Source organism: Prionailurus bengalensis, chromosome A1, assembly GCF_016509475.1.
Source record: "Prionailurus bengalensis isolate Pbe53 chromosome A1, Fcat_Pben_1.1_paternal_pri, whole genome shotgun sequence".
NCBI lineage: Eukaryota > Metazoa > Chordata > Mammalia > Carnivora > Felidae > Prionailurus > Prionailurus bengalensis.
In genome coordinates this window covers 143,709,279-143,721,912 of record NC_057343.1, presented here as the reverse complement: position 1 = coordinate 143,721,912, position 12,634 = coordinate 143,709,279, and the positions used below count along the sequence as shown (strand labels likewise).

General features: G+C 38.9%; 1 protein-coding gene across 1 annotated transcript in view; it reads left to right on the top strand.

Moving 5' to 3' along the window:
- Positions 1-12,634, top strand: part of DMGDH (dimethylglycine dehydrogenase) — a 69,027-nt gene that overhangs the window by 6,758 nt on the left and 49,635 nt on the right. The window contains exons 3-5 of the mRNA XM_043592778.1: positions 4,020-4,118; positions 5,553-5,717; positions 8,601-8,805. Of these exons, the coding sequence (XP_043448713.1) occupies positions 4,020-4,118; positions 5,553-5,717; positions 8,601-8,805 (469 nt within the window). The remainder of the gene's footprint in view (positions 1-4,019; positions 4,119-5,552; positions 5,718-8,600; positions 8,806-12,634) is intronic.

Below are 12,634 nucleotides of genomic sequence, written 5' to 3'. Positions count from 1 at the left end.
AGTTCTTAGGTCTTTCTCTAAATGCTCTGGCACTTAATCATGTGCTCTTGATTTCATTGTTTGGTACATGAAAGTTTCAAGACTTCAGTCAGGCCATAACATCTTGAAGGATAAGAACAATGTTTTCTTCTTCAAAATTCCCATTTAATATATCCTTGCTGAAGCCCAGAACACAAACACATTGTACCCTTCGTACATTCCATGTCATAGGATTGGCGCATAAATTAATAAATACCATGTATGATACTACATTCAGATATCTTACATTAGGACACCTGGGTGGCTCAATTAGTTGAGCATCCAGCTCTTGGTTTCAGCTCATGTCATGATCCCAGGGTTGTGGGATCAAGCCCCATGTCAGACCCTGTTTTGGGCTTGAAATTCTCTCCCCCTCCAACTAGAATGCTCGTTCTCTGTCTCTAAGAAAAAAAAAATCTTACAATAAAAAGCACAGATATATTTGACCCCAGATTTTATTACTAATTAATTAATTAATTTTGGAGTTTTATTAAAAAAGTTTTTTTATTCTCAAGTTAGTTAATGTATGGTGTAGTCTTGGTTCAGGAGAAGAACCCAGCGATTCACCACTTACATATATCACCCAGTGCTCATCCCAACAAGTACCCTCCTTAATGCCCATCACCCATTTACCCCACCTCACACCCTCACACCCCCATCAACACTCAGTTTGTTCTCTGTATTTAAGAGTCTCTTATGGTTTGCCTCCCTCTCTGTTTTTATCTTATTTTTCCTTCCCTTCCCCTGATCATCTGTTAAGTTTCCCAAATTCTACATATGAGGGAAATCATGATATCTGTCTTTCTCTGACTGATTTGTTTCACTTAGCATAATACCCTCCAGTTCCATCCACATTGTTGCAAATGGCAAGATTTCATTCTTTTTCATTGCTGAGTAGTATTGCATTGTGTATATATATACCACATCATCTTAATCCATTCATCAATTGATGGACATTTGGGCTCTTTCCATAATTTGGCTTTTGTTGGTAGCACTACTATAAACATTGGGGTGCATGTGCCCCTTCAGATCAGCATTTTTGTATCCTTTGGATAAGTTCCTAGTAATGCAATTGCTGTGACCCCAGATTTTAAACACAGATTAAAAGAGAAAAGCTAGCTGATAAAAAATACAGGGTACAAAAACATTAGTAAAGGGACTCCTAGCTGGCTCAGTCAGTGGAGCATGCGATCCTTGATCTCAGGGTTATGAGTTCGAGCCCCACATTGGGTGTAGAGATTACTTTAAAAAATAAAATCTTTAAAAAAATAAGTACAATTTTTATACCTGAGAAACAAATTAAGCCCAGCACTTACTTCTGAATGTCTTAGCAGCAAGGAAGTGAAGGGAGTAGGAATTGTTTGGTAGAAATAAGTATACCATTTTAGTAAGAGTGACTAACTTTTCCTTAACTAGGAATTCTAGAAGAATTTGTTCCCTAAATAAAGTTCATTGGGCTAAATGTCTTGAATAACAATTTTGCAAAAATTAACCCACGTGACTCTTTCCAATGCAAGATCATTAATTTATAATTCTATGAAGATAGCCTTCTGGGGTGAGGAAGAAGAGGACTGATGTAGTGTAGATATACAATTTTTTGGTGGTCTGGTTTACCCCATGTTAAGCTCAGAGGATCTTGAGTATATGGTGAATGGAACCCTACACCACTGCTTATGAATATCATTGTTTTCAACTGACAGGAGATACACGGAAGACGTATCTAGTAGACACCCGAAGGTAAGGGATTCTCCATTAATGATCTGGAAAGTCTCGTATTCAAATGAGATAGCTGAGCATGTAACGGAGAGTGGAATATTTGAGAGTGAAAGAGCCTGACTTGCACTTCCGTTAGAATGGCACTTGGCTGTGAGAGCACCTTGAAGCTCAGCCAGGATCTTTCTCAAGAAAACAAAAACAAACAAACAAACAAACAAAAAGCTGTGCATATGTTCAGATGTATGAACAAGTATTTAATAGAAGCCCCAGGGTTCTGGCCCATAAAGGACGATTAATGAACTATCAATGGGGTGATTTTGAGTTCAGGAGAACCAAATAACCTACCACTATCATAGAAAAAACTTATAAATCCTTCCTAAACAGATTTTATTTTGAACAGACTGTGTTCTGATGAGCTTTCCAGGATAAATTAGCTGCAAAATGGGGCCCCAGATACTTAATTGAGAGAACCTGCTTCATATAATTGCTTAGAATTCTTTTTTTGGATACTACATTGCATTTGCCAGAATTAATAAAAGGGTTTTGGCATGCTGCTATTTAGATATTTTTTGTGACTGTAATTCATAAGGATTTTTTCAGCAAATATTTGTGGGGTATAATCAATGTTTATCACACAGGTTAAGCTTCAACAAAAGTCTGTTCACCAATTATCCAGGCTCTAATTCTCAGGAATTTTCCAATTCTTTTGAATTTTCTTTTCCAATTTTCTTGAATTTGGGAAATTTCGGGAAAGGGAACAGGAGGGCTGTTCCATTTAAGGGAATGGCGGGGATTGGGTCAAGGAAAACTTTGCCAGTCCATGTTCCTTCTCCTCATGGGAACACACGTGATTTGCTGGTTTGGGTCCATGTTATATACCCCCCTCCCCATATTCTTCTTTTTTTTTTTTTTTTTTTTTAAATTTTTTTTTTCAACGTTTATTTATTTTTGGGACAGAGAGAGACAGAGCATGAACGGGGGAGGGGCAGAGAGAGAGGGAGACACAGAATTGGGAACAGGCTCCAGGCTCTGAGCCATCAGCCCAGAGCCTGACGCGGGGCTCGAACTCCCGGACCGCGAGATCGTGACCTGGCTGAAGTCAGACGCTTAACCGACTGCGCCACCCAGGCGACCCCCCATATTCTTCTTAACAGCATATATTACTAAGCCTCTCCTCCAAATCATCCCATATCTGAATCTGCAAACACTCTTTCCTTAGTAAGTTTTAGGGACTTAAAATATATGTTCATTGGCTGACACCCACATTACTTATATGGTTCAAATTGGTTCTCATAACTCTGCCATGAGTTTTATGCCCCGGTGTGCTCAAACTGGAGCTGATGTGTTCTCATGTCAAAGGGCTGGCTCGTGCTTCTCAGTTTCTTGCCAGCAATAAATTACTGCTTAACAGATAAAGTACTAAAACTTAAGGAATGTGGTTGGCAAGGATGTGGACAAAAACGAACCCTTGTGCACTATTGGTGGGAATATAAATTTGCATAGCCACTGTAGAAAACAGTATGGAGGCTCCTCAAAAAATTAAAAGTGGAAATATCATATGATCCAATAATTCCACTACTAGGTATTTACCCCAAGAAAACAAAAACACTGATTTGAAAAGATATATACACTCTTATATTTATTGCAGCATAATTTGTAATAGCCAAGATACAGAAGGGTGATATATATATATGTATATATATATATATATATATATATATATATATATATGTATATACACACACATATGCATACAGTGGAATATTAAGCAGCCATAAAAAAGGATGAGATCTTGCCATTTGTGACAACATGGATCGACTTAGAGGGTATTATACTAAGTGAAATAAGTCAAATGGAGAGAGACAAATACCACGTGGTTTCACTTATGTGTGGAATTTAAAAAAGAAAACAAATGAGTAAAAAAACAAAAAGCAGAAACAGATCCACAAATGCAGAAACTGATGGTTGCCAGAGAGGGTGGGAGTAGGGGGAGGGCAAAAGGGGTGAAAGGGGTGAAAGGGAGTGAGAGATACAAGCTTCCAGATTATGGAATAAGACGTGGGGATAAAAGGTACAGTGTGAGGAATATAGTAAACGGTACTGTAATAGTGTTACATCGTGACAGATGGTGGCTACACTTGTGATGAGCAGAGCAGAATGTATAGAGTTGTGGAATCTCGATGTACACCTGAAACTAATGTAACACTGTGTGTCAACTATACCCAAATAAAAAATTAGAGAATGACAGTTTTTTTTTAAGTATTTTCTCTCCTTCTCGTTTTAAGGCAGGTTTAACAACTTACTTTCATCCTGGAATAAACTTGAAGAAGATACATTATGCTAGCATCAAACTTTATGAGAAATTGGAAGAGGAAACTGGACAGGTAAATGTATTTAACTTGAAATTTGTTTTAGGTCTATTTCTCAGAAATGTGTAAGATTTCTGAAGAATTTGGACATATTATCATGTGTGTAGTGACATTAATGGCATGTGAAATGTTTAATGTGGTAGAGAAATCTAATGAATGTGTAAGGTAAGAACCCCTCGAGTTTGCTCTGTTTTTGGTTTAATTTCTTGAAGTACATTTCCCATGCAATTCACCACTCTTCTTGATTTTTTAAATAAGGAAAGGATAAAAATCAGCTTTCAAAAATATCTTTCATCAGTTACTATATCTAGAAACTCAGAAATCAGAGTATTTCAGCAACTGGATTACAAAGGATCTGATGGCCGTGCCTGAAGAGAGTCACACAGCTTTGAAAAGTACTTCACTAAAAGCCCCTCACTTTTATTTTTATCTCTTCTCATGCTTACATTAGTATTCTCAAAATAAAGTCACAGGCAAACACTACCCATAGGCTAAGATGGAAGTTTACTTAAATTTTTCATGCTATTTTTCCTTGCCTAAAACTATCAGAGGGCCCACAGCCAAAGGCCAGAGGGGGAGAGTCTTCATCAAGTGAACCCTGCTTGCCTTTCCAACGTTTTCCCTTGCCACTCTTTGCTATGCTCATACGCTTCAGTTAATCTTAATTACATATAGCTCTGGAATGTGCTGGGCTCTCTGCCTGAAACAACATTTTCTCTGGCCCCATCTCAACACTCACCCTTTACCCTTCCCTGAGGTCACCCCCTTTGAGAAGCTGTCTTTGACTTCTTGGTTCTAACAACATATGTATGTTCTTACAACGTTCCTTTAACACGAATCTCTCCCCCCTGCCCCCCGCCCCTCCCTGTTGTGGCATTTACTTTACTGGTTGATCTTCCCTCGGGACTATGAGAAACTTGAGGGCAAGGAGAAGATCTTTTATTTCTGTAACCTAGGGCTTAGCTGAGTCCTTGGCCAACTGAAGGACATCAAGAACTGTCGCATGAACGTTGTTTTCACTTCACGTGAGATCTCATCACTGCAACATTCTGATTGTTTACATTCCTTCCTCAAATCCTTTGTCTTTCCCTTTGTCACACAGTTTTCTTTTACTCTGTACATGAACCCTATCCCGTGTTATTGTAATTGTGCTTTCAGCTGTCTGCCTTCCCCTGTAGACCATAAACTCCATGCAGAAGGGTCTTTGCTTCTTGTTTGTAACGCATCTCTGCGGCTTAGCATGGTGTCTGACACAGAGGAGACAATTAGTAAATAGTTGCTGAATGAGCATCTTTTTGTAAGAGGCAACTATTTGATACAGTTATCTCTTGCACGGCATAGACCAACTCTTTTCTTACACACTTGCATTTTCATCGTGCTGAAGGAGAACCATGTTTGAATGCCAAATAATGATTTATGTATGTGTTTGTCTTGGCATTATTGTCACAGGTGGTGGGGTTCCATCAGCCAGGGAGTATCAGAATCGCTACCACTCCTGTAAGGGTAGATGAATTTAAATATCAGATGACTCGGACTGGCTGGCATGCAACAGAGCAGTATATTATTGAGCCTGAAAAAATTCAAGAGATGTTTCCGCTACTCAACATGAATAAGGTATTTATCTTAAGGGTGTTTTCGCCATCCATTAACTTGAATTAAGAGTAGAAAAAGTTACTTTAAGAAGCTTATTAAAGGTAGAAAAACTTTGTGCGCACGTCTTGAATGGTGAAATCAGATGGTTAATGCTAGAATTTGGATACGTAACAAGGTGGGCTATTACGTATGCCAAATTAAATAAAAAAGTAATGAAAAAAGGTTTTCTACCTGGGACAACTAAGGAGACATTTTCAATACCTTTTTATTATTCTGTCCCCCAGACCTAGGGGTTTCCATACATAAGCTTCTGTTGAGAACTTCAGAGAAAACGATGACCTGGTATGATAAATATATATAGAGAAAGGTTGTCTTATTGAAACTTTTTACAAAATCAAATTTAGATGGGGCGCCTGGGTGGCGCAGTCGGTTAAGCGTCCGACTTCAGCCAGGTCACGATCTCGCTGTCCGTGAGTTCGAGCCCCGCGTCAGGCTCTGGGCTGATGGCTCAGAGCCTGGAGCCTGTTTCCGATTCTGTGTCTCCCTCTCTCTCTGCCCCTCCCCCGTTCATGCTCTGTCTCTCTCTGTCCCCAAAATAAATAAACATTGAAAAAAAAACAAAATCAAATTTAGAGGTGCCATGCTATGTTGCTCTATAAATATCTTCTAGCTCATAACTGTACTGCCAGTAGGCTCCATACCAGATATTTATCTGGTTTTAACCATTTGCTTTTGTTTTGCTAGTCAATACTCCCATTCGAATAGTAAGAATGGCTAACACTGTGCTACATAACACTATGACACAGATTTATGTACTAGGTACTACTATGCTAAGCTTTTCATAGGCATAATTTTATTAATATTCACAATAATCTTATACAGTATCTATTATTAGTAAACAGGAAACTACAGTGTAGATAGTTTACATAATGGAACCAAGCTCATCCAGCTAGAAAGAGCTGGAGCAGAGACTTGAAGCCAGGCTCTCGGACTCCCTTGTACTCACTACTCAAGTATACCACCAGGTGAGGCTGTCGAGGAACATAGAGGCTTAAAGTTTCTCCCTAGTGACTGCCTGTAACATCTTTGAACTGTAGCAGCACCTTGTATCACTGAGGGGGTGCTGGGGCTGTTTGCCCTCGTGAGTCTTTATAGGCTGCTGGCACTCTCTTGTCTATAGTTTTGTGTGATGACAGTGTGGTGGCAGAGTGATGTCGCATTGCATCGTCTGCATTGAAATTCCACCGATGTAAGAATATGTTATATGTGTTTATATGTCACCCTCGGAGTGCTTTGCTGGAAGACCTCACCATCACAGTGTTTTCTCAAAGGTATTGGACAATGGAAATACGTGGGAAGAGTATTCTCTGGGTCTGGGGCAGGGTGCCAAATCAAATAAATACAGGATTACTTCAATGAGGACATATCCATTATAAAATACCAACATGACATTTGGAAGTCTACAGTAATATGAATTCCATTAAAATCAAAACAAGTCTCTTGCACTAAAACTATAACAAGAGATTGGATTAGTATAATCAAAAGCTACCCACAAAGAAAAGATTAGGCCCAGATGGCTTCACTAGTAAATTCCACTAGACATTTAAAGAAGAATTAGTACTAATCCTTCACAAATGTTTCCAAAAATAGAAGAGAAAACTTCCCAACTCCTTCCATGAGGCCAGTATTACCCTGATACCAAAACCAGACAAAGACATGACAAGAAAAGAAAGACATATTGTGAATATCGGTGCAAAAATCCTTAAGAAAATACTAGCAAACTGAATTCAGCAACATTTAGAAAGGATGATGCAGCACGACCAAGTGGAATTTATGCCACGGTTGCAGGGTTGATTTAACATCTGAAAATTGATCAATGTAATATGCTACATTAATAGAATAAAGGACAAACATGCACGATCATTTCAATAGATGCAGAAAAGACACTTGACGAAAGCTCCTTGTTTGGTGCTCAGTAGATTTCTGTTGAATGGATGAAACCTGAGTATAATACCGCACAGTGTTCCTTCTATCAACTCGGTTCATCAGACTGTCATTCTTCTTTGTTTCCACATGGTACCCAGACTGAAGTCCTAGCATAGCATAGGTATTCAGGTATTAAGCTGTTGAATGACTAAATCAAGTATACATTTTCCTGACACTTACATATATTTAACAAGTGAATTTATTAACAGTATTAATTCAATATAAATAATTGATCAGTTAGTATTAGATTAGCTGAAAATGTTAGAAACCAAAATGATAATGCTTAGACAAGATACAAGATAATTTCTCTTTCAGTAAGGCAGTGCAGGATTTGAATGATGGCTATTTTCCACAAAGACTTCAGGAACCCAGTCACCTTCTAGATCATTGCTGTTATTCCTAGGGTGTGACTCTTGTGTTCTTATTCCAAGATGGCAGCTAGAGTTCCAGCTGTCATATCTGCATTCCAGACAATGGGATTGAGGAAGGGCAAAGAAGAAAGGACAAACGGCATATGCCAGTGGCTTTAAAAAAAAATAATTCATGAAAGCTGCCACATGATGCTTTCATTTATATTTCATTGACCAAAACTTAGTAATACTTTTAGCTACCAGTTGGAACTAATAACTGCCAACTATTGGAAACTGTTCTTAGTGGCCATGTGTCTACATAAACATTCAGTTTACATTGCCATGAGGGTCGGGGCGAGAATGGATGTTGGAGACAATTGCAAACCTCTATTAAGTAGCCTGTCTACTTAACATTCAGTGTGAATCCTTCCCTAGTTTGAGATTTGATAAAGGGAAAAGAAGTACAGATTGATCAATCTGATGCCATGATACACTTTTACAGTCCAGTTTTACACAGAATAATGGATATGTATTTGTTTAAATATTGACTCTTTTATGATCGATTTAGATTTTAGCTGGACTGTATAATCCTGGAGATGGTCACATCGATCCTTACTCTCTAACTATGGCCCTCGCTGCTGGGGCTAGGAAATATGGTGCCCTTTTAAAGTATCCTGCCCCGGTGACTTCTCTGATACCCAGGTCAGATGGAACATGGGATGTTGAAACACCACAGGGATCTATGAGAGCGAATAGAATTGTGAATGCTGCAGGTAAGCATTATATATATAATTCAATATATGTGTAATTAGTAGGTTTTTTTCAAGTGGCAAAGAAATAAGATATTTGGCCATAGAGTAATATCTAATATTTTACATTATGTACATTGTTAGGGAACACTGTAACATTCCCAAGGTGAACATTTTGTCTGTTTCTAAGCTACAAAGCCCTCCCTCCATCACTTTGCTTTTGGTGTATGAGATGCCGCCCTGTCCTTGGTTACCCATAGAAAGTTGGTGTTCTTCTCCATTCTCTGTTTTCTTCTGCTCCAGATCATCTTTTGCTAATGATGCTGCTTTTTCTGTGTTCACTCATTCTTTCTTCTAATAGCCAAAGTCTAGTATTCAAATTCGTGAGCATCCTTTTGTTCTCAGTTTACTTTTGGGAGCAGATCTGATCATTTGTGTGCTCTCTCATCCTTTTCTGATTCACTGACTTCAGTCAAAAAACGTTTAACTCTTTTCCTTTCAGAACATTATTAAATCTATTTCATAACCTTGATTTTTTACATTGTTCTGTTACAATTTAGACTCAGATTAGTGAAGTCAAAAGGGATATTTGAGTTAATCTCACAACCCACCCATTTTTCCACTGTGGAGACCAAGTTCCAGAAATGTCATGTTACTTGGCAAAGCAGCAGAGTTATGTTGGGGCCAGGTTTTGGACCTGAGTCTTTTGATTCCTGAGTTAATACACTTTCCAACAGGTCATTTACCTGTGAAGTCATTTTCAATTATCAGACATACAAAAGTAAGCTCTTGTGCAAAGGAAAATGCTTATGCAGTCTGAACTGGACTAATAATTTGTATTTACCTGTAGTTCATAGTGGTTAATTTAAAACCCAAAGTAAGCAAGAGCCAGTAACTGATTTTCTTGTGGTCTGTTCTTGGAGTCATTACTTAAATTATAAAATGAAACCAATCTTTATTATTTATCAGATCTAATTACATTTAAGAGTTTAAGTTAGTATTTTTGAATTTTTCTAATCCATGCCCTCCATTTGAAAAGCATAAAAATCTTATGCTTTCTTTAATATTATTTGAAATTGAAAATAATGTAAAAGGACTTGCCTACACAGTAAAAGCAAAGGAACAAAACATTGCTTTGTTTTTGAGCTTTGCCTCCCACCCCACCCCACCCCAATCCCTATCTGGTAACCCATCACCATCCTTGGGCACCACTGATCTAAATTTTGTGAGAAGATGTAAGGCAATGAAATCATTCATATTTTCTTCCGCACGTAACAAGGATTGCTTGTAATCTTGTAACTTTATGGTCTCACAAAATTATTGTCTAAATCCATCAGACTGTTTTTATAGTGATAGCAAACGAAACAGATGAAACACACTCTGACCTCCATACCAGACATCACTAATTGATCACTGCACTTATTTCAGATGGGCTTGGGCGTGTTCTCCCATGTCTCTCAACACGGTGCTTCAGGCAGCCACACACTCCCAACTGATATTTTGAGAAATAATGTAGAAGAATTTAATTTAACATATTTTTTGATGTTTTCCTAAGATGGTAAGCTTTTATTTACATAATTCATTGCCACTGTAATACACTTTTCTTTTTTTTTTAAATGTTTATTTATTTATTTTTGAGGGAGAGAGAGAGAATGCGAGCTGGGGAGGGGCAGAGAGAGAAGGAGACACAGAATCTGAAGCAGGCTCCAGGCTCTGAGCTGTCAGCACAGAGCCTGATGTGGGGCTCAAACTCACAGACCACAAGATCATGACCTGAGCCGAAGTCAGATGCTTAACAGACTGAGCCACCCAGGCACTCCTGTAATAAATTTTTTCTAAACCATAAACTGTGAGGAATAAGGAATCACTGAAGATAAAGATAGAATAATTCTCAAAGACATCTGACCTAAACCCAGGGCAGTGGTTACCAGGTGAAGTTTTCTATGCAACTGTGAAATCTTGTGTGGTTGGGTGGGGGAGGGCTGTGGCAGGAGGTCCTGGAGTACAGCTTTTCTGGTGCTGGCCTGGGAAAGAAATCCCTGGAATTAGGGTGATAGTGTGGCCCTGCATTTACCGCTCCATGGGACCTAATTTTCTCCAGCCTGGATTGTTCTCCAGGATGCCCTTCTTTGTTCTCTCTTCCGGAGGTGTTTTACCCGGCCACATCTACTCCCTCTCGCATCCTCAGTTTTTGGTAAGCCAAGCAGCTCCTTCTTGAAAATTGTGTGAAGAACTGTGCTGTCTCAATGTTCATTTCTTTATCTCATGCAGATCGTATCTCTGGCCCATAATCTTGTTTTTTTTTTGTTTTTTTGTTTTTTTTTTTTTTTTGTTTTTTTTTTCTTTTCTTCCTCAATCTCTTCTCTTCCACTGGGTAAAAGTTACTGGAGAAAATCTAACTGATTGCATATTTGTAGTCCATGGAAGGTGTGGAGAAGTGTGTGTTTAATTATTTGTAAGTCTGCTTAAAAAAAACCCACCTTATTTGCAGTATAGAAGGTAAGCCTCAGTAACTGAGGGCAAAGGTTTGGGTATGCTTGCTTCTCGAACTGAAATTAACAGAGATCAGTTTTATGAATAAAGCATCTGCAGAAAGCATTGTGTTCACGTGATTTGAGAATGCGTGGCTGACAGATGTATCCCAGAGTTACTTAGTGAGACAAGGATGCCTCACAAATTCAGGCAAGGCCTTCAGGCTAGCTCTGAAATCTAATTAAAGCAACCAGGATATAGACTTGGAAATGTGACCGAAATATAAAAGACGTAAACACCACCATTATGGTACTCAACTGTACCATAACCTGCTAGAAGTTTCTTTATGTGAAGTCGTAACAGAAGGCAGCTGAGTCTTTAGTATATTCATGAAAAGGAAAGTCTAAAAGTAAAAATGTGTCCGTTTGGGGTGCCTGGGTGGCTTAGTTGGTTAAGCGTCGGACTTTGGCTCAGGTCATGATCTCGCAGTTGACAAGTTCGAGCCCCGCATCGGGCTCTTTGCTGACGGCTCGGAGCCTGGAGCCTGCTTCGGATTCTGTGTGTCCCTCTCTCCCTGCCCCTCTCTCGCTTGTGCTCCATCAAAAATAAATAAACATTAAAAAAAATTTTTTTAAATTAAAAAAAAAAATGTGTCCGTTTGCTGATGTGTTTCCAGCATTGTCCAGGTCTATGGGGCTCTCTGGCCCAGAGACACATGTATTGCCAGCCATGTGACCTGGGCAAATTACTCATTTGTAAAACGGAGAGAACAGTTCTCATCTCAGAAGGCTGTTATGACTGGTAAGTAGCTAATAATGAAAAGTACCCTGAACAGAACCAGTACCACACAGTAAGCACTAGAAAAAATACGTCTAATAATTATGATTATAATTGTTTCCTTGAAAGCCTATCTGCCCCTCCCACCACCCCATCCCGGGAACACTAGCATCAGTTTGCTATAACTTCTGGGCACAGGCTTTTAACCTTACCCACCTCCTTTCACTTGTTCCATTGTCACACACACCCATTCTGTTGGTACATTTGGTTCTCAAACTGATGTACGTATGAATTGCTGTGGAAAGTTTCCCAGATTTCAAAAGATTCTAATTTAAGTGATCTGGGTGGGGACTCAGAAGCTCTATTTTAAGCAAGTACTCCAGGTACTGTAGTGTCTGTTCCAGATGGTCTGCAAAACATCTTTAGAGAAACACTATTACATAGATGTTCCTAGAGGAGAGTAGGAACTTTATTCTTTTACATTTTTTTTAACTTTGTTTTTTAATGTCTATTTATTTTTGAGAGAGAGAGAGAGAGAGAGAGAGAGAGCACAAGCAGGGGAGGGCCGAGAGAGAGGGGAGACACAGAATCTGAAGCAGGCTCC